Below are 23,020 nucleotides of genomic sequence, written 5' to 3' on the forward strand. Positions count from 1 at the left end.
CCAAGGAAAGAAAGATCACCAGGACACAATTCTTTTTCTTTTTCGCGTGCCTGCAGACGATTCAAAAAGCACAGTTTTCCAAACCTGTCCACTAGACTTCCAAGTGTAAGCTACAGAAATAAAAATAAGAAACGACATACAATTAAAACCTCTGTATTGAGAATATTGAGAACATTGGTGGGTATAACCTACATCTTTTAACGACATGCGTATAATATAATTACTTTGAATAACACTGATGCACCACTTTTTTCATGTACTTTTTTTATATTCTATCTTACTTTGGGTGAAATACTCATTATAGCATACCCACTGCGGAAAAGGTGCAAAATGTACAGCGTGTGAACACCATTTGGCCTAACCAATTCTTGCATAGCTGTTCCAGCTTTCCTGCCTCCTCAGTTACTTTGAGTCTTTAAAAGTCCTCTGCGTGGAGTTGTATCTTCTCATTTTCTGCGTCTGTCTGCGTTTCTTCTCAGCAGGTACCCCTCCCCACAATGCAAAAACAGAGCATATTTTGCTGATTGGCAACTTCAAATTCTCCATGAGTGTGAGTGAGAGTGCCAACGGTGGTTTGTCTCTCTGTGTGGTTGATGAGCAGTAATTAGGCATGGATGGATGTTATTGGTGATATAGGTGCCTGATCGTCTCCCCTGCCTTTTCTCACAGCTTGTCGTTTGTTGTGATCACATCCCAACACATTGAGCACGTGCATAAGACATTATAATGCATTCGTAATGCTTTATAAAACATGAACAGACTGTTGACAGTCACATATGTCAACTTATAGCAAGGTAAACTAAGAATTAGTAGTGGTAATACATTTATAATGTATTTTTTTTTAACCTCAATTGTAGGAGATAATGAATGCTAAATTTCTATAATAAAAAACGTGTTATTATTGCCATGGGTATAAGAATTAATGAGTTTATAACATAGCATATTCACAATTCGTCTTTTTTATATGTTTGAATGTACTATACTATATATTCTGTACATTGCATTACACCTTCGTCGAAAGTGTTACCACAGCAATTACAATTATCAAGTTAGGTATTTATTAAATTCAGCACTACCTCATTCAACACACATTGATTCTTTAATGGTTAAAACGTGACAACTGCGATGTAAATGAAAGAAATTGGGGTGTTGACTGAGCAAGGTTAAATTTTTCCAACTTCAAGGGATGAAACAATGACAACACATGTGACATCACCTGAGGTGTAAATGCGTCTGTGTATTGACATTGTGTATGTTCTTCATGGTTTGTTGAGTTTATTCAATTTGTTGTGAAGATGACATTGGCATTTCTATTTTATTATGGACACATTAAGTGCCTAAACTATCCAAATGTAAAATTGTGTTGCCGGCAAACATGATTATTATATTTATAAATAACATCTAACAGTTGTTTTTTTAATAGTGCAGTGTATGCTGTGGCTTAATTGGTAGAGCGGTTCGAATCCTGTCTCCAACTGTCGACATGTCAAAGCATCCTTGGGCAAGACACTGAACCCTAAATTGCTCCCAATGGGCCTTACATGGCTGCAACTATGCAAGGCCCATTGGGAGCAACCCATTGGTGTATGAATGCGTGCGTCAAAGGGTGAATGAGAGATCTAGTAAAACGCTTTGGGGTGCCGGGAAGGTGCTTGAAAACTGTATGTAAGTGCAGTCCATTTACCATTGTGTTGTATTTTAAATTTACTGGACATTGCGACTGTGGATTTTGTTTCCATTTAGGGCTATTTCCTCCACATGGAATTACACGGTGGATGTGAAAATGAGCATTCATGGGCGGGCATTGCCATTCTGTTGACTTAGGATCAGCAGGTAATATCTGAGAGGATGACCAGCTGAGGTGGCTCAGGCATCTGGCTAGGATGCCTCCTGAACGCCTCTCTGGGTGATGTTCCAGGCATGCCCAATCAGAAGGAGGCCCCAGGGCAGACCTAGGACAAGCTAGTGGAAGTGGTGGGTCAGAGGGTGGTTTGGGTTTGATTCCCTGTTAAGGACACTGGGCTCTTGACCCGGACCCAGACAATGAAGTATGAGGCTTTTAATCCCATGAGCGCTCGCTTTTGTGTTTCAACTCCTGTTGACTATCTCGATACAATGCCCAAACCCGCCTCTGCTGTGTGTTAATGGCTTGAAGCGACACTCACTGTTATCCCTATCACTCTTATTGGCAGCCCGCAGTCAGCTTCAGGACTCATTTCCTGGCATCATTTAGGGGCATGTACGCTGATGGGATGTGGAGAGACACATATTGTCATTACAAAGGAAAGCCAGCCACGGTAATGATTTGGTTTCACACAGTCAATTTCCTCTCTTATTGAGGCACATCATTGTTGTAGTTTTACAGCATAAATGGTGAGGAGCTGCCACTCTTACCCATTTAGTACTGTAAGTTCTCCCATTTTTGACTCAGCATTTCATCTTACAATTTTTTTTTGTTTTGTTTTGTACCTTCTGTTAACTCAACAAAGCGCTCAATAAATTGAGCAATTGATCAGGGAAAAAACGGTGAGAGTGGCTGCCATTGGAGAAAAGAATTGTTTCTGTAAATGGAAACAGCATAAAATCTAAATTATGGGATGCTACCAGAGCTGCAAAAAAAAGTCTGGAAGGAACTTTTCCCCCTGTCTTCTGCAGATCTATCTGCTTTTACTTCATAAAGATTGTATTTGTTTTCCATGCACATTGAATGTGTATTGAAGCTGTGACTCGTGAAAGACAATATACCCGCATAAAAAAATAATGCATTTTCCCTCTCTAAGAAGTAGACAGGTCAGATTTTAAATAGTTCATTAAAAAGAAACAAGTGGAACATGATTTCAGTCATGTTTTAACTCAGCAAAAAACACACACACACAAACACTGGGGTTCATTTATCCAGTTTTTGGTATCATCTGCTAAGTTGATTCATGGTCCAAACAATAGAAGCCAGCTTGCGGGCAGCTGCTGCACATCCCGCTGAGCTATCTCGCCATTCTTCTCTGACCTCTCTCATCAAAAAAGGCATTCTGAGCTGACTGAACTCTGAGATGCTGTGTGTTGAACTCCCGTGAGGCACGGAGCATCATCCTACATTCAGAGATGAGCGTCTGATCCATTACAGCCACTGAACTGCACATTTAGAACCTCTTGCCATTGCCCTCGAGCTTGAACACATATTAAAGAGAGTTTTTTTTCTCTCTTTTTTGTGGTAGCATTATATCTGCTGATAAAAAGTAACTAGTTTAAGTGGCCACAGTGAGAACCCTGCTCTAGTCCATAATGTATGAAGTTTCCCGATGAGCAAACAACATTAATTAAAGCAGCAATTAGTGGCATTAGTCTTGTCTCATTATCTGGAGAGACTCCTGAGGGAGATCCCTGCGTAGCTCAACACCCACCTGTGCTTCTTGCCTGTGCTGATCCCAGAATTCGTCTCAGCTACCTGAGCCACGCTGACTGACGAGGTGTAGTGGAAAAGCTGTGATGGACTTATCCTTGACTCCGTGACACAGTTCAGGTGGAAAATGTGTTATCTCTTATTCAATTTGAATAAATAAATAAAACATAGATAGTTCACTTGGATGGAAGTGCTGCCAAGGTAGGGGTCACATTGATTATTTTATGTATTTATTTTTTTCATTTTACAGGCTTATTCATATAACAGTGGCACCAAAAGATTCGTATCAGTCTCTCCGTTATGATAGAAAAGACACAATCAATAACAGATAAGACTTTTCCATACGCTGTTCTGATTCACAGGCTTCTATTTGGGTTTTATTTTGATTCTAAATGTGCTCTCAGTAGATCTTTTTTGTGTGGTACAAGATTAAAGTATTTTGTCCATTCCCCTTTTTCAACATAAAATCTAACTGATTTGACTGGTTTGTGCGAAGTTTACAGTGGGATGGCATTTTTATTTTAGTGGAATGAATTTGAGTGCTGTCAAATAAATTTGCGTCCTGAGACTCCACAAGTTGAAAACCACTACTTTAAATACTCCACCATCATCGTCTGTTGCCCTAATGTCTGTGGCCAGTATATCCTTAAAGGGACTGACATTGAGCCATCAGAAGGACATTACATATACATACATATACACACACACATATATAATATATATATGTATATATATACATATATATATACACATACATACGCATTCTAAGGATAGAAAAAATTACTTTTATCGTACTGCAATTATACATGCATGTTTATTAATGTATTTATGGGTAGTATATTAAGCTTTAAGCTTTTACTGAAATAAAAATTCTAAATCAACGCAAATATTGCACACTGGACCTTTGAAGACAATTTAGAACAAAATGACTGCACGTGTTTAGGATAAATACATGACTGACTTCTGTATGCAAAGACTGGAGTCTGTGTACAAAGCTACATGACAGCCCATCAGCTGAAGCAAAGAACCATTACGTAAAACCCATTTGCAAATCGGAAAGTATTTTTGACACTAAGTGCAAAATATGAAACACCAAGTGAATGCAGCAAACAGAAGTCCTGACTGGAAAGATTAGATTTCTTTTGACAACAGACAATTATGGGCATTTTTTGAGCTAATGGCAGATGCATCTGTCAGCTCTACTTTGACTGTCTTATTTGTTCCCTTTCATAACGTTGATGGTGTGCAGACAGGTGGGAGCGCTGCAAAGTGTCTGGTCTGAATTGCCTGTTTAACTCCTCTGCATCACATTGAAACCACCATGTGGGATGGGAAGTGAAAGCATTACGGTGCTGGATGCAAATGAAAGAGGAGCGCGAGGGCATCCACACTCCGGCTGGCTAGTGAGAGCAGATTTTAATCAGGAAGACTGGTAGCAACAGCGGCTAGGTCCCCGAGGGGTTCTGGGCATCACATCGTATTATATCCCAGTCCAAATGTAGGCACCAAAATGGCCAGGCCTGAAATAACAGATAACCCTGCCAAATAGCATCATCATCCAACCCCAGCAGTCTTAATCGGCCTCATCCTCCTGCACTAATAAAGCTAATGGAGAAAATAAGTGACACGCTCTTTCTGCTCTCCATCCCGCACTCTCGCCATGACTGTTGCTTTTAAATGACAGCGCTGATACTGTCGGTAAGAAAGAAAAGTCCCTGTGTTGCTTCATGCTGGTGTTGAGCCTGGAAGAAGAAATGAATTAAGCAAGTAATATAAAACAGATGAGAAACATCCAGCAGAAATAATAAATAGATAATTATCATGCATAAATTAATCTTAAACATCTTAAATTGAAAACATACTCATGGCTTGTTGGTAGAGCATCCGCTTTGAAACCAGGGGCTCATGTGCAAAAAGAGAGCGGGGACACGCGCAAATGTGTTAAAACAGAGCTCAGAGAACACAGAGTTGTATTTCTTAGAAAACAATACTAAGGTATTTGCTGTCGTATTACTGTTTCACTTTTTCTGTAAGGGTGTAACTGCTGATTTCGACCACTTTTGCTTGTGAACCACCAGATCTATTATTTTTTTATGAGCTCTTTGATTAATTTCTTGATTAAAGCAGCTGCACTTTCCTATGAACAAATTAAATAAAAGATGGCATTAAAAATATAGATGTATATTGAGATAATGAGATGATCTTGCTGCAAATTGACCAGTATCCTGACAAGTATTTGGGGCCGTTTTACACCCGGGAGCTGTCCAGACCCTGGTGCTGAATACAAATCCGGATCCGTCTTTCTACCCATGCGATGGATGTCACTGGAGGAAATTTCGAAGGATTTTCATTGAAAAGACACACTCTGTCTATGAACGACTGCTGTTTAGCGTTGCCATCTGCTTGACTCCGTGGAATATGCTGAATATGCTCGAGATTAAAGAATTCATGAGTGCAGTTGTGTGCGCACGTGTGTGTGTGTGTGTGTGGTGCTGAGAAAAGCAAGAATAGCTGATGGCAGGGAGTGACCTAGTCATGACTAAGGACCTTTGAGAGATTCCATAAGAGCACAAAATACGCTCAATTTTTAATCCCTTCAAGAGGCACCCAGGCCAGAGCCAAAGTAGCCACAGATCAGTGAGTGTGTGAGTGTGTGTGTGGGGTGGGGGCCGGCGGCCACTGAGCTGCTTTGGGCACTTGGTCGAGTATTAAATCTCCTTCGCCACCCCCACCACACACACACCCCAACTTCTCCAATACCTTCCTTCCCAGCCTCTTGTTCCCAGGAGTCCACTTCTCTCTCAAGGTGTTTATGTTTCAATCAAAAGAGCCAGAGCGCCGTGACCAAGGCTTTATGCGTGACCGGTAGAGCTGCGGCTACCCTTCACCACTGCAGCAATCTGCCTTAACAAAAAAAAAAAAAAAAAAAAATGTCTTCTCACCACTTTCCTCATTCTTGACTTTTTTTTGTACTATGACTAGCTGTTACTTTGGAAGTCCGCTAATTAGACGTGTGTCCCATTTTTCGGAAAGACTCTCTAAGAATAACTTCATCACTGTGGTCGGATTTTAAGCAAAATTTTACACTGATTAGGGATGCAGCGATAACACTTGACAGAATGAGTAGAGTGCGAGTTCTTGCATTTCAGTACTCACCGATACTGATACAGAGAACTTTCTGTCATTTCAACAACATTTCTCAGCATGTTTTGCTAGAACACGGGGTGACTGTCACTAGTTTCACTGCAGTACAAACACAAATTTACCAAATAAAACTGTCATATACATGCATATACAACTGGTTCTGGTGTCGTGGTATCGGCATTTATTTTACAAGTACAAATAGAGTACTCAACCCTGGTATCGGTGCCGATACTGGTGTCGGTATCGACCTGAAAAAACATGAAACTTTCACGAAATAACGTGATAGTTTTCATGTAAAAACGTGAAAAAATTATCCCATAAAACGTGAAACTTTTCACGGAACTACATGATACTGAGCCCTTTTTAATTTCCAGTGTGGCAGCATCTAATGTGCTTCCATACCTTCTCAAGACTCCTTTTACAAAGAATTGGTTTCAGCCTGAACCCCCGCCCCCTCAATTCACTCCAGCCTATGTATGGTGAGATGAAATCTATTTCCTTCCACTTTGTTTCCATGGAAATGTTGATGAGAGGAGGGCGGGGGAAGAGGTGGGTGGGGGGGGCTTGCTGCAGCCCCCCAAGTCAAAGCCGAGCGTTTGAACAATTCATAAAACTGTTGAAATCAATCCAAGCTGGGGGAGATTTAATAAATCTCTCCCAGTGTCTCCATCAGATGAGCACAAGGGGGAGGTGCACAGAAAGTGGGAGGGGGGACTAAGATGTGGAAAAATAATCAGCGTCACACTCCCATTGGCAGACACGAGGGAAAAGTAGCTTTTTTAGAGCATTTACCTTTAATTTTTATTCCAGAGCGACGTAATTGATTTTTAATGAGATGTTTATTGAGTGAAGTGCTTCTAATTCTGCCCGACAGCCACTTGTGAGTTTTGCGCCGCAGGCAGACAAAGAGGCACACAAACCTGCGGCTGCCAGGAGTCAGCCAGTGGATCATCTTCACGCGGAACGCGACGCTCGTTTTTAAGTTTATTCATTGAAAAAAGAACTATTAAAATATTGTTCGTAGAAATCTATTTTTGCATTGATAAATGTGGACACAATCTGTTTTAGAAATGAACCCACACCGAACCACTCCTGCTCACTGTATCTTTTGTGTGATATTTGATATAAAATTAGAGAGATTTTGTTTTATACTATTGTCATCTTAGGGTAACTGTTCACAATTTTTTCCCATCCCATCATGATTGCTGTACCTTTTTACTTGTATAATGGTACAGCTCATTGGTATACCTAGACCTGTCAATTATTTTTGTCCCCCTGCCAGTCATGCGCACACAAGAACAAATCCCCCACTTCCCCGACACCCTCTTCTCAAAGGGCCTATGAATACCTTACGCTCCCGCCGGCAAACACTTGAAGCCAGTTGGAATTTCAACACGGCAGGCTTTGTGAGTGAGAGTGACTCCAAGTGTTACCTGAATATGTCCATTTCTTATGCATGCGCTTGCACTCAAAGATGTTCAGTATCCACTAGAACGTTTCCAGCCAATGTTTCCGGCATTTCAAGCAAGAATCTCAATCAGGCCTCTGATGAGAAACGTGACTTAGCAGGACAATGCTTTCCTCCACCTCTTTTTCTGACGCCCCTTTTCAAGGCCTCGTCTCGAAAAATTGGCACGCTCCAAGTAAAAAGCACCGCAATTGGTATCAGAGTAAAAGTCACACCTCTGAGATTGCGTCAGAAGTGAATGCATCACCATTGATGCAACTGTGGCATAATATTACACATTATTACAGATATTGCACACAGTATTGTAAGGTTATTATAAGTCTGCTACATGTTAAGGAAATTTAGATTGGTATTGAGTAAGAATCAGGAGGATAGGAACCCCCCCAAATTGACAGGTATTTCACACGCTGGTGAACAGGTTGTGCTGGGGATGGGTGGGGTCCTGGTCCTCGAGGATGTAGGCAGTTCTCCTGCGGACTCTGCAGTGAAGCTATGTGCAGCAGTCTTCACCACTCTCTGCTGGCGTTTGCACTCCACTGCAGTTGTGCCTCCGTTGTAACAGACGGTGATTCAGCTGCTCTTGAATGTTCTCAACAGTGCAGCTGTAAAAAAAAAAATTATATATATATATGTATATATATATATATATATATATATATATATATATATATATATATATATATATATGTATATATGTATATATATGTATGTATGTATATATATGTATATGTATATATATATATATACATATATACATATATATATATATATATATATATATATATATATATATATGTATATAAATATATATATATATATATATATATATATATATATATATATATATATATATATATATATATGTATATATATATATATATGTATATATGAATATATTCAAGGGGAAGAGAGAGAGAGAGAAAATTTGGGGCATTTATGTTACAGAGCACACAATTCAATTTCATAATTTCAATAATTTAATGACTAGACAAGTCGGTTAGCATTTTTTTTTTATGTGGAATAAATTTTGGATTGTGACTTCATGATAAGTGAAAAAATGTGGGTCCTGAGAACCACTGGTCTATCACATCCTTTGTTTAGTCTGTGTTGAGGGTGAGGTTGTTCTCATCACTGTCGTGACACCAAATTGACCACTTCCCTTCTGGAGGCCAATTCATCCCTTCCAGTAATGCATCTGATTATTACTGTGTCATCTGCAAACTTAATGATGTTGTTGTCTTTGTGGGAGGCAACACAGTCGTGGGTGAACGGGTCGTAGAGGCTGTGGACGCACCCTTGTGGGGTGCCAGTGTCTGTGATGATGGTGGCTGAAGAGACTGTCGCCAAAAGAGACCGAGGTCTACCAGTCCCGAAGTCTGGGAGCCAGTTAGAGAGGGTGGAGTACAGACCAAGTGTTAATGTTTCGTGGGTGAGTTTGTTCGGAATGACCAATGACCATTGAAGGCAGAGCTGTAGTCTACGAAGAACGTTCGAATGGAGTTTCGAAACGAGTTTGTTTTTCAGGAGATATGTGGGAACAATGTAGAGCAGCAGCGAAAGTATCTGAGGTGGACCAGCAGGTGTACAGCCCGGGGGTCTAAGGTGTGCCCGGTAAACTTCGCCGAATGTGAGCCAACACCACGTGATTGAGGGAGGCCTTTTGGCCTGTAGTCATTCAGGCATATGGGGGGACTCTTCTTCTAGGGAAGAGGGACGATGGAAACACACAGGAACAATGCTTGGTATCGCTGCGGGAGAAGTTAAAAATGGAGGTGAGAACATTCACTATCTCGTTAGCACACGTTTTGAGGGCCTACTTATGGCTACATAAATTCGAGTGCACCAGCATTGATCACGTAGCAGTTAAACAGCGCAGTGAGTTGATATATCAATGTTTCATTTTAGTTTGTTGAATACTTTAACCGAGGGCGTGAGTGATATTATGACCTTCTGACGGCATCTATGCAAATAAAATGGCAGGGAACTACGTTTCTTTTAAACATACTGAAGCAGCCAGATTGTTTTCATCTGCTGCTGTTCCAGTTCTAAACATCTTCTGACTGTATTTATTATAATATGTGTACTATCCCATATTTTATATATATATGTGTGTGTGTGTATGTGTGTGTGTGTCATATATATGTATATTGAAAAGTTTGCTTGACATAGGGAGACTTTTTTTTCCTCTTTCTCTCCATACATTAATATATTATAAATGTATTCTCAGTTGTCTCTTATCGTTATCACATTCTTATTAAAATGGGTCGAACCAGCCTGTATTGTATGATTATTGCACATTCCAGATTTGTCCTCATAATTCCCATATTATCTTTTTTTCTCCCCCCCAGCCCCTCCCACGCCCACTGCAGAATGTAATTACTATTGCCACAGTGAGCAGTCTTTTATCAGTGCATAATATGTTGATGAAGCAGTCATTAGATATTCATAGCAATTGTGTGAAAATTAGAAAAAGATGCAGATCAGCTGGTGCACACGCCTGAATTTTGATGGCAGGCAGTCTTTGGTTTTGGCCGCAGCCCGACAGTCCTTCATCTCTGCGCCCTGGGCCGTGAGCTGATCCGTCCTGCCGGTGCGCGGTGATGTGCCACGTTCTGCTGTCCACATTAACGCCAGCTTCTTCTCTTCTCCCCTGCTCACTGGCTTGCAGACGGACGCCGCGCTCATGTACGATGCCGTGCACATGGTGGCCGTGGCTGTGCAGCAGTCTCAGCAGATCACTGTCAGCTCATTACAGTGCAACCGACACAAGCCCTGGCGCTTTGGGAACCGCTTCATGGCCCTCATCAAAGAGGTTGGTGCTTCCCTCCCCTTTTCCCTCGCATGGAGACAAGGCACCTTCACACCTTCAACACCCTCAACACCCCAGATAGAAGGAGAATGTTGCTAAAGGTCAGATAGTATGAGTAGGAAATAGAAACACAAACAAATACACACATATATATATATATATACATATATACATATATGCAGTCAGACAATGATATATACTGTACATCAGGAAAAGAAAAACGTGCATGAACATATCAATACCAAGTGCAGCTTCCTTGTTGAGAAAGGCCATCTTAAGGTTGTACTGTGATTCTTTTTTTTAATAAACAAAGCGCGCGCACACACACACACACACACACACACACACACACAAGCACCAAGGCGTCTAAATAATTGGTAATTGCTCCAACGTTCGCAGCTTTTGCCAAACTGGGACTGTTAATCCTCAGCTTTCGGTCTGCACAGACACCAGATTTAAGCAGCCTATATTTTGGCCCACTAACCCTCTGTTTCCTCTCTTGTTTGCAAATAGACTCCAAAGAATTTAACTGTATGGCCAATTCTTTTTTTCTTTTGAGAACAGTAAGCCCATAGTTTCACACTGTGCCAATCTGAATCTCTTTTCCATTCCAAACCCACGTTCCCTCTTTCAATTCCAATATATTGTGTCCGGGTTTGGGGGCGGGGGGATTTTTTTTGTCCTTGTGTTGAAGAAAACATGACGGCTTTGATTCAAAATGATCTACATGTTTACAGGGATTTCAATTAAATCAATCGGCACTAGCTCATGTAGGTTTCTCTTAAATGACTCGTGCATAGTATTATTAATGACAGTTTGGCAATTTCTGATCTGACCTGGTATGACGAGGAAATTCTTAATCTAATCTGTGATTTAGGTAATGCACATTTGGATTTATGAAAAGAAAGTCAAAATGGCAAATCTGAATTGAAAATATTGTCAGATACAGTAAATGAAAACTATATCATGACTTTCTTGAGTGAAAACAAAAATCAGTTGATGTGCACTTTTTCAATCAATACTGTAGGCATTTGTATAACATAAACTGGATTTATTAAATTACCTTTTTGGGAAAGAAAAACTATATGCACATACATTTGTATTCTTTTAGTAATTGAATTTCTTTTGTACGTAGTTTCAGTCGTATCAAGATTATTATTTTTTTAGGAGTCATCTCTATTCTGCGTGCCAAACTCCTACATCTGTAATTGCCACTCAATCTAATGAAAGATGGAATCTTTGTCCCTTGTTTCCCTTCAGTATTGCATTGTGATGATTTGTGTGCGGAGGAAAAAAGTATTTTCTACTTCGCACCCGATTTCATGCTACATTGTATCCAATCGCAGCCCTGAAGAGCAGTAACAGTGTTGGGTCATTCACACCCTGCTGTTGTCACTGTGAGTGCCGACACCTGGATACGAGTGCAAATTACAGTGCCAGAAACAAGGATTGCGCGATTGAGGAATCATTGTGCGTAATAGTAATCTGTGCCTGCTGAGATGATTTTTTATTTTTTTTTTACCCCTCCTCCCCCCAACCCTTTATATTTCTCACCAGGCCCACTGGGACGGCCTCACTGGTAGAATCACTTTTAACCGGACCAATGGCTTGAGGACAGATTTTGACCTCGACGTCATCAGTCTAAAGGAGGAGGGACTCGATAAGGTTTGTGCATTTGCCTACTGAAAGTTCAGGTTGAATGGGAACATAGATCAAGTACATTATTTACAAAAGGGACTCGCCCCTTTCAGACGCTTTGTCCTGTAATTCTGCAAAAGAAAGAATAGTATTAACTATTCTATTGTATTGGTATTAATCAATAGAAATATCAAATTGTGTGTCGCAGACCTAGCCGAATAGCATTTGTTTCATTGATGACAAAAAATATATGTCTTTAACAATCTTTATTGGTTTTCAATATATATTTATATATTTGTCACAGCTTAGTTTAAGCTAGCAATGACGATAGCAAAATAAGAAAGATAAAAATGAAATGGACCCCCCAGTGGACACCAATGTTAATGCATTAGTGAGTTGTGTTTCTCTATTTACTCATATAATATCTACATTTGAATATGTAGGGGGGTATCGTGTTGTGCAGCTTTTTAATTCACAGGTGATTTAAGGGCTGGGCAGCATAACATGTTAAGTTGTTAATTAATGTAAACAAAAAAAAGTATTTGGTCAGAGTCTTCCCAACAATCCATGACACAACCGTTGTGTTTGCTCACACGGACGGGTGTGTTGCAACTTTTTATTTTGTTCCCGAGAATCGATTCCCCCGCTGCTCCTCTGCCATCCGTTTAAGATTCATGAGATTATTAGTGGGAAGAGAAGCGGCTAATATTGCAGATACAAAGTCATATTCTCAAACGCAAACACTTCACACAGCAGCTTCGCCCCTCGCTGACGCTGGCGCTGGCCTCTCACTGGCTCCTGACCTCTGCCTCTGTGTGCACTGTGCAGCGGCACCTCCATGAATAATTTACTCGATTAATAAAAAAAATAAAAAAAAACCTCCAGAAGCCCTCCAGCCTCATGAAGTCTGAATTAAAGAGTTGATTTGCAATTACAAAGCCTATCGCACTGTGCTCGCACGGGGCTATCGGAGGAGCTCCGAGCGTGGCCGGGGCGGGAGAGGGGTGCGTTTGAGTGTTTGTGGTCCCTTGGAGTGATGCTGAGGGGGGTAGTATCGGGGGTTGGACTTGGCTCAAGAAGGAGGGAGGCCGGGGGGGGGGGGGGGGGGGGGGGGGGGGGGGCTCAGTGTTGAGGCTTCTTGAGGGAGAGCAGAGTGATGACAAGAGGAGCGTTTGGGTTTGATACTTTCGCTTTTCCAGCCGCTCCTCGTCCACATTGTTGTGCCCTGCTGACACACCGAATGAACTTCGGGACCAGCGCTGATCCCAGATCACCTCTGATGTTATTCCCTGAGGACGAATAGAACTAAGAATGACATCATTGATGGACGAAGCATGAAATGCAAGGCCCACCACTGACAGATACAAGGAATAATATATCTGCAATTTACATCAGGCAAACTGCCAGATACTATTCAGTTGATATTGCTTTTTTTCCTCCTTGCCTAATGATACGCAAAAGGTCCTCAAATTGTCCTGCTGACATCCAAAAGTACGTCTGGAACCGGTAATGGTACCATTTGAGTTCTTGTGTAAGGGTGAAACTCATTTTCTCTGTCCCTGCCTTGAAGAATGGGATAAACCCACAATTTCCTCTTCTTTTATTGGTCATGAGAAGGACAAGTTCGTCACTGTTGTTGTCAAGGACGACTCCATGCACCAATAACAAAGAAAGCTACTAAGCACTGCATTAGTTTTAAGATGGGATAAGTAAATGTGATTTCCAAGATATAACTTGCATGTGTATTTGTTTTGGGGTTTTTTTTGTACCAAATAATTGTGTTTTTTCATGACATAGATTGGCACATGGGACCCTCAAAGTGGCCTGAACATGACGGACAATCAGAAGGGGAAGACAACCAATGTGTCAGATTCTCTGTCTAATCGCTCTCTAATTGTCTCCACCATACTGGTACAGTATATTTCAACTTAATTAAGTTTTGGTTTAATAAAATACATAATATGTTATATATACAGTAAAAAAAATAAATAATTACCAGGTAAACACACCCACTGACATCATTCCTAGCTCTGGATTCTAACTTTCAAGGTGAGTATAAAGGGATAAAAAGTGGCTGATAGTTTTTTATATCACCAACACCTACAGTACATATTATTCTCGAGCGGTGATGCAAATATAACAAACCCAATTCTTGTCAGCCATCTTTTTTTTTTTCCCCTCACCCCCCACAACTCAGTCCTGATACAGCAATTACAGTCACAGTGAGCTCTTGACTAATAGCTGTGTTGCAATCACTTCACAGCATGCACAGAAGGAAAGAAGGCTCACAATGAATGACATCCTACATTGAATTTGATAGTTATTGTTACAGCTCCCCTGATAAACAGAATCCTAAATTACTTGTTTTATGTTTTCTCCACTACATTCCTCTTTATTGACACTTTGACATGCCCCTTAAATTGCCTTCAGTTTGTGCACAACCTGTTTTTGGAAAACCGACATGCACAAAATGCATTAAAGTACAAAAAGTACTTGATGATCAAAAGTCCAAGCAGCCCAAAGCCCAATCGGCTGTACCTTTGCATTCAATTCAATTATTTTAATATATGCATCTTTGTGAATGGATAATTAAGAGTAATTCACTTTCTCTCAGCTTTATACAAAAAAAATGGCACATTAAATGTTCTCTCTGTCTTCCCTTAAAACAAAAAAAACACATTTAAGTTAAGTAACAGACCTGTTTTGGGAGGTTTAATAAACACAGAGTTTAACCGTTAACACTGAGGTGACATACTTTGGGTATTAAAACTCAAGAGTTTCTGGTTTCTTTCGCAGCGGATTCTAGTTGGGTAAATGAACTCTCGAGTTTGTTCATTTTAAGTTATGCATGTGACTATAACAAAAAAAAAAAAAATCACATTAATGGAGCCCCCATTCTACGAGTCACCATGGCAACTGTGAACAATAGAAAGTCTGCAGATTTTTGCCAGGTGGAGGTAGATAATTCAAATGTGCACCTATGATGAATTTTCACAGCTGGAGTAAAAGAGAGAGATGTGGCGTGGGAGATATTTACTAATTGACTCCATTCACAAATTGAAATGATTGTTCTTTGTTTCATATTTAATTAGGCATAGACACATTTGATTTGGAATAAGATTGAAATCATAACCCGCTGAATATAATTTCCATTTTTGGCACTACTCCACTGGTGAAATTTTGTTTTTGCAAACAGCCTGAAGTGATACACAACCGAACGATTTTGTTAGACTCATTATATTCAGAGAAGGCGAGCGTTCGCACGTTCACGTCGGAGCATCGACGTTTGTGAATGACTAGCTGCACTCAACAGAGGTGCAGCAGCCAATTAAAAGCCCCCCCCCCCCAAACACACACAGGTAAACACACACCCACAGGGCACAGAGAAACCATAAGAGGAAACAGCCACCAGGGGGATCATTCACACTGAGAAGGGTCCACAGGATGATGACACCCCACCGAGTGTGAAGCCTCCCTACCTGCCCCCCCCCTTCTACTTCCAATAATACAAGCTGCTTTATGTGCGTCCCCCCTTTCAAATTAACAAAAAGTGTGGTGGCCTGAAAGTGAGGTCCGCAGTCCATTGAAACAAAGACACATTGATACACAGGGATTATCTCCCATTAAAGTCACGCTTTTCTTGACACACACCTCACTTCACATCACAGCGTTAGGAATGCTGGATCACACGCCAAGACACACATCTCTACCTACAGCCAAGGAATGTTTGATTATCTCAAATGCACATCTCATACATCAGAAACTCTCTCAGGCTCTCACAGGCCTTATCAGTGCTGTGAAGACTGAGAGCTTTTTTTCTGCTATTTCCTCTTACAGGAAGAGCCGTATGTGATGTTCAAGAAATCTGACAAGCCACTGTATGGAAACGACCGTTTTGAGGGCTACTGCATTGACCTTCTGAGGGAGCTGGCCAACATACTCGGTTTCACTTATGAGGTACGGCTAGTAGAAGACGGAAAGTACGGTTCCCAGGATGAGAACACAGGCCAGTGGAATGGGATGGTCAAGGAGCTAATGGACCACGTGAGTCTGATATATATGTATACAACTATATTATTCATACAAAGTTGTTCAAATGCAAAATACATTAAAAAATAAAATAAAATAAAATGCCTGTAAATGAATCATGTCACTGATGTCATTACTTCATCATCATTCATTCATTCATTCATTCATTCATTCATTCATTCAGTGCATTCTTTGCCATTGTTTCTCTGCATGATGTCTGTTGACTACCCACAACCTTTTGTAGGACATACTAAATGTACTAGTATTATTACAATTAGTATGTAATAGCATTATTACAAACTAAATGGTATAGTGTTATACTTTGCATTCCATTGGTTGCAACTAATCATATTATTGTATGATTTGTTGCAAAACACTTCATCTTATCTGTACTTACCACTTTTTATACTCTTTTTTTTTTTTTTTTTTAAACTTTATTTATTCCTTGCGTGCACAATCACGTCGGGTTCTGCCACACCAACATTTCACTACCATGCAACGTGGCGTGTCAAATAAAATCTTTTAATCTTGAATCGCGGAGTAACACCTGTGTATATTTATGCCTGTTTTTCACAGTTGGAAATTAAAGAAACATTTATTGCACAGATGGGATTTATGAAAGTGTATTTAACAGTTGGACATTAAGAAAAATTGTGTCCTGGGATATGTGCTGTTTTTCAGTCTATTTCAGTAGTAATAATAATAATACTGCTAGAAATTGGGCAAAATTATCTTTGCCAAATGGGAGAAAGTGCATCTTGTTTTTACTGTCCAGCCTTGCATCAGAGGGCTTAAATCAAATTCAGAGATAACCATCACTCGGCACTTTTTTATTCATCACAGCAATGAGCAATGAGCTCAGTCATTTTTTTTCTCCAAGTAATGTATGACAACCTTCATAAGATAAAGAGAATATTTGTTTGAGAAATGAAGTAGTCGACCTTGCCTGCAAATGTTTAGTGTTTGCAGTCACACACAAGCAGCTTGAGATTTATTAAGTGTCACCGCCAAACAGGGTTCTCCCTCCAGATAAGGTGTAATGACCGTGGCCAGGATGCACACGTCTGTTTTTGCATATCTTCAAAAACACATTGCCCCAGTCTGTTTCTCTCTCATTTCAAAGAGACGTGGTAGTCAAACCACATTGTGACATTCCCACAAAAGTATTGTCTTCTTTGATTTTCCAGTGAATGTAAATCTGTATCACAAACGTGAATTTGTGATTTGCAGTTAAAATACAAATATACGCGATTACGAGCATTTTTCTTTTACAAGGGACACATTAACTAACAATGTTAGCTTTTTTTATATGTTAGGTTACTTTTTGAAAATATTATTTCACAACTGTATGAGGTTCATTGATATATACAGTATGTATATATATATATGTATATATATATATATATATATATATATATATATATACATATACATAATTATGAGCGTTTTTGTTTCATAACGGACACATGGCAATGTAAATAGATGCTATTTTCGTACCTTGACATGTTTGGTCGGTAGCTTCCGTCTTCCTCAGAAGGTCACCTTGGTTGGTGAGGAAGACAGACACTACCATCCAAACATGTCGAGATACGAAAATAACATCTCAAAATAGTCATGGGTGTTATAAAAGAAAAAGAAGAGGATGAAGAGGTAGTAAAACTAATTCACCTGACCAAGACATTTGCCCGGTCAAGAATGTCTTTCTAAACAGGAAACAATGTAAAAAAAATATCTGAAATTTGATCGTGTGATTGTTCCTAAACACTTTTTTTATTATGCTCGCCACTAATGCCCTGTCCACCTTTCTTCTCATGTGTGTTGTCGACAGAAAGCTGATCTGGCAGTGGCTCCACTTGCCATCACATATGTCCGTGAGAAGGTTATCGACTTCTCCAAGCCCTTCATGACACTGGGTATAAGTATACTGTACCGCAAGCCAAACGGGACCAACCCCGGGGTCTTCTCCTTCCTCAACCCTCTGTCGGCCGATATCTGGATGTATATTCTGCTGGCTTACTTGGGTGTCAGTTGTGTGCTGTTTGTCATAGCCAGGTAACACGTTACTCCCAGTGATCACCTCAGTCTCACACAGTCAGAAACATGCTCAGTTGTCATTGTACCTCTGCTCTCTCCAACAACCGACTAACCTCTGATTGCAGAATCCACGCGCCGAGAACGTTAGTTTACTGAGCACAGTAGCTGACCGCCCACAGTGCTGACACTAATACTTGGATCAAGGGATTGTTCGTCAGACATTTATTAACAACAGATGGAAAAAGTCCTTATATACGGAATCAAATGCATTTTTTCCCAGTTTGTTAAACATATTCAAAGGTCAAATGCGTAATATTTGAAGATTTTTAAGAAGAAACAGTGACATCAAGTGGTTACATTTTACATTGCAGCGCTCTTTCGCTCACCCTCCCTCTCCCGAGCTTGCCTGTGAGCTACAGTGGCCCTGTTCACACAAACCTTGATACTTTGTCCACCATCTTCTTGTTCATTGGTTTATGGCAGTTAACTGAGAGCAAGACCCTTGATCTATGTATATTCTTAAGCACGCGCACACACACACATGCGCACACACACATATATATATAAAAAACCAAATTACTTTTATTGTACTGCGAGTATCCACTTTCATTGATGTATTTATGGGCTGTATATTAAGCTTTTACCAATGTGAAAGCCATAATTCTGGCCAAATTTTACACACTCAACCTTTAAAGAACATCTAATGGCACAAACAAATATAAACTTTATTTACTAAGTTCATAGTCTTCATTCACTCAAGCGCCCCCATTCAAGAGTAACTACTCTAAATCCCTGTGCATGTGCTCATTCTTACATGTCCAAATAATACTAATAATAAAAAAACAGGAGTGGATTTTGTTACCCAGGTGAAACCTTGCAGGCCTGCTCCTTGGTTGGATTCCTCAAAACAGAAAACAATTACAGAGATGTAACCTGTAGATGGATGGATCAGTTTTTAGGGGGTGTGTGTGTGTGTGTGTGTGTGTGTGTGTGTGTGTGTGTCTGCAAGTGTTGGCAAAGGTGATGTCTATTCATGTACCTGCGTGTGCACAGCCGTATGTTGACAATGTAATAGACACAAAACCTGCTGCCCCCCACATTTACTCTCCACTCCCCCCCTCCTCCTCCCCCCCCCCCCCCCCCCCATTGTCTCAGAGTTCGTGCAGTTCTTTTTTTTCTCACCTTGCTTCAAACACATTGCAGTTCGTTCAGGTTGAGTCTCTTTGTTTGATTGTGTATGTTTCACAAATCAACAGTACACAATACAATATTTTTTAACCACTTGTTCTATTAGGTACCTACGCTCATCACTAAAATGTCTTGAAGATCCCCCAGTCTAATATTCCATTTCCCAAAAATATTATCCACAATTTATTTTTTGCCAATATTCATATAATACAATATTTGTCAATACATGTTTGCTGCAGCTCATTATTAATCCAGTTGGATTTCACATGTACGACTGTAATTTCCTTTATTCCACGTTAAGACTGACATACTTTTGCTTCATTTTTTTTAAATGATTTATTTCACTTAGAATGACTTCCATCAGTGGGGCTTTGACCGTGGTTTCACCTCTGCCACTGCCATTCATTTCCGCCACACAAACTTATTGGACGGAAACTTTTAGAGTGCACGTTGTGCAGCGCGTGTTGTATACAATATGTGTAGTGCGGCATTTCAAATATACCGTAATTTAAATTCCTATGATGGCCGAGAGCTTTTCTTCTTCCGAGACTTTCTGTTCTGAATTTTCTTTTTTGAATTGTTTTTGCCCGTCTCGTGTGTCAATATACTCTCATTCTTTGTAAATACAGCAAAAGTGAAAACTCTTATACGACACGTTTTTAACCTGGTAGTGTTCTCTTGTCTTCACACTAGCCATGACAGTTGGAGTTAGAGTATTCTTGGAGGCTTACTTTTTTTCTTCTTCTTTTTATACCTTTTCAGTCTCGAGTGACAACTGCCCTTTGAAGCACAGTGAAAAAAAAATGAAGAGGAAGAAATGTACACGTTAACTTTAAAACTTTGAGGAGGAATTGGCTTATGAAGCCGCAGCCTAACAGTTTTATAGTTAACGCACATGTGTTTCCTGATGTTACTGGCAATATGATCACACAAAGAGAGTAAAGCAGCAACTGTCATCTAAGTTGGCTCAGAATATGCACCTTTAATGTATTTATACACAGTAGATAAGCTTTCGGGTAAGTGTGTAAGTCCTCTCCCCCCCCAAACTATATTCCTTTTTTTCCTGTTTTTTTTTTTTTTTTTTTTTTCACAAATGCATGCTGGGCTGTAGTTGCATGTGTCCACATTAGAGTTCAGCATGTCAATCTCTCAAAACTTGAAAACAAGAAAAAAAAAATAGTAGGGCTTAAATGTACAATAGTATATTAGTGATAATGCATAAAATCTCATTGAGGGCAGAGTCACTTTTCATTTTCTACCCTCCTCTTTAATGTTGTAGTAATGTATTTGTTTCTCAACTATTTACAGTTAAATTATCTTTTGTTGTTTTGTTTTTTTTATTACTTTTTATTCGAGTAAGAAATCATGAGAACGGACTATTGGAATATGTGGAATATGGTGACCTAGCAAGGTTGCCTTAATGAAATGATTTCAAAACACATGCAAATCAATTCAGAACAAAAACTAACAATGTAAGAAAAACAAAATTAAACAACAGAGACAAAAACAAATGGAGTGAAAGGACATACCCATTGCACCATCAAAATAATAATAAATAAAAAAATCCAATAGCAGAGAAAGTAAACAGACTACACACTAAAATAAAAATCTAACTAAAGCCATGGCATTCTCATTTTAGGAAAATGTGTGTGTCAGTGTGTTTTGTGAGACCAATTCTTCCGGCACTCATATGACAAGCTGTCCTCAGTGCTACAAGGTCTTGTGTGCTTTCCTATAATGCTTCTTATGTGTCTATGCATTTTTTATGTGTGCCTGAGCTTATTCTGCACAATGTGACTGTTAAGTGAAAGCCTGAAAGCCAGTGTGCCAAATACAGGGTGGGTCGGGGGGAGGTCTGACCCCCCCGATTAACCCATGAGGCCCACTGAAAGCCTCAAAGCAAAATTTATATATATATATAAATATATAAATATATAGTATATATATATACACGTATGTTTGTATGTATGTATGTATAATGGCATGCCATTCAGGAAATTAGTATTTGAATATATTGACCCCGAATATATTGGATGAACCTTGAATATATTCAATATATTTGGGGTTTCATTCAATATATCCAAGATTCATTCAATATATTTAGAGTTTCACTCAATATATACAAGGTTCATTCAATATACTCGGGGTTTCATTCAATATATTCAAATATTAATGTCCTGAATGGCGTGCCATCATATATATAGTATTTGGTATTGAGTAACTATCAGGACAGAAGGATGCCCTACCCACGGAAAACTGACAGGTATTTCGCACACTGCTGAAAGCTAGTAACAGGTCTGATGTACACAGCATGGCAGTTAGAGCGGCTTCTCTTTGCCAAGTGCAAGCACAAACCACATTGATTCACAGCAAAAATATGCTGACAATCATTTCACTGGGTATTGGTGTTTTCATGTGCCCCCTAAAAAACTATATTAATTATAATAGCACCATTAATGTTGGCATCCTTTTACCTTGTTAGAATAAAGTTTCCTCCAAATTACACACATAAGACCAACATCCTTTGCTGAAGGTAATTAATGTTTCACTCATACTGTCGGCAATTCTCTTACCATATAGTTTCAATTCTGTGAATATACTGAAAAACAACAGGTTTCAAATTGTAATTTGAATATGTAGGGTGTTTTTGCTATGTTGTGAATGTTATCATCTGTGATTTTGTTTCCTTAAGACCGATTTATGACCTCAGATGCTGCGTGAGCAGTGGCAGTGGGCTCAGACAGAAACTACAACTGGCTGAGTGATGAAGCTGCGTCGCCCACTGTCAACGTGTTTCAGTTCCCTTTTTCTCACAGTAGCGGCAGCTCAATCAGTCACTCCCAGTAACTAGCGCGCTTGCTGACAACTACCCTCATCCATGTTCACGGCCAGCAGTAATTGGCTTTTCATGAAATGATTGGAGGAAATGCACCCGCGCAGTTCTGTCCGAGTGATTAGATCACATCGTCATCGACGTACCACAGGCGAGGTCGCAGTTCAGCTGAACTCAATTTGGCTTTTAGCAAATTGACAAGCAAGCAAAATCTAAGGCAAATTGAGTGAGCGGGGGCAGATTGATTTTAAGGCCGAGGATTCTCTTGAAGCAGAAACGCTCAGAGGCCCTTGAACGACATCAAACAATATCCCGTTCTGAGTTAGAGGTGAAAAGGAACAACGCAGCTAAACAGATTATAATTGCAAAGTCCAGCAGTCAGTGCCAGGACACAGTGGGGGTTGGGGGACAGGGGGAGTTATTAGGTTCATCCAGCTAAACCTCTTCACACAGTGCTTTGGAACAGTAGAATTTGACACA

General features: G+C 39.9%; 1 protein-coding gene across 3 annotated transcripts in view; it reads left to right on the forward strand.

The window, feature by feature from the left end:
• Positions 1-23,020, forward strand: part of grik2 (glutamate receptor, ionotropic, kainate 2) — a 136,438-nt gene that overhangs the window by 84,324 nt on the left and 29,094 nt on the right. For all 3 annotated transcript variants that reach the window (XM_076041018.1, XM_076041020.1, XM_076041019.1), the window contains 5 exons: positions 10,678-10,821; positions 12,376-12,483; positions 14,254-14,367; positions 16,294-16,500; positions 18,314-18,537. In XM_076041018.1, the coding sequence (XP_075897133.1) occupies positions 10,678-10,821; positions 12,376-12,483; positions 14,254-14,367; positions 16,294-16,500; positions 18,314-18,537 (797 nt within the window). The remainder of the gene's footprint in view (positions 1-10,677; positions 10,822-12,375; positions 12,484-14,253; positions 14,368-16,293; positions 16,501-18,313; positions 18,538-23,020) is intronic.

The sequence above is a fragment of the Nelusetta ayraudi genome, unplaced genomic scaffold (genome assembly GCF_046127955.1).
Source record: "Nelusetta ayraudi isolate G7.1 ecotype Tasmania unplaced genomic scaffold, CSIRO-AGI_Nayr_v1 ptg000063l, whole genome shotgun sequence".
Lineage (NCBI taxonomy): Eukaryota > Metazoa > Chordata > Actinopteri > Tetraodontiformes > Monacanthidae > Nelusetta > Nelusetta ayraudi.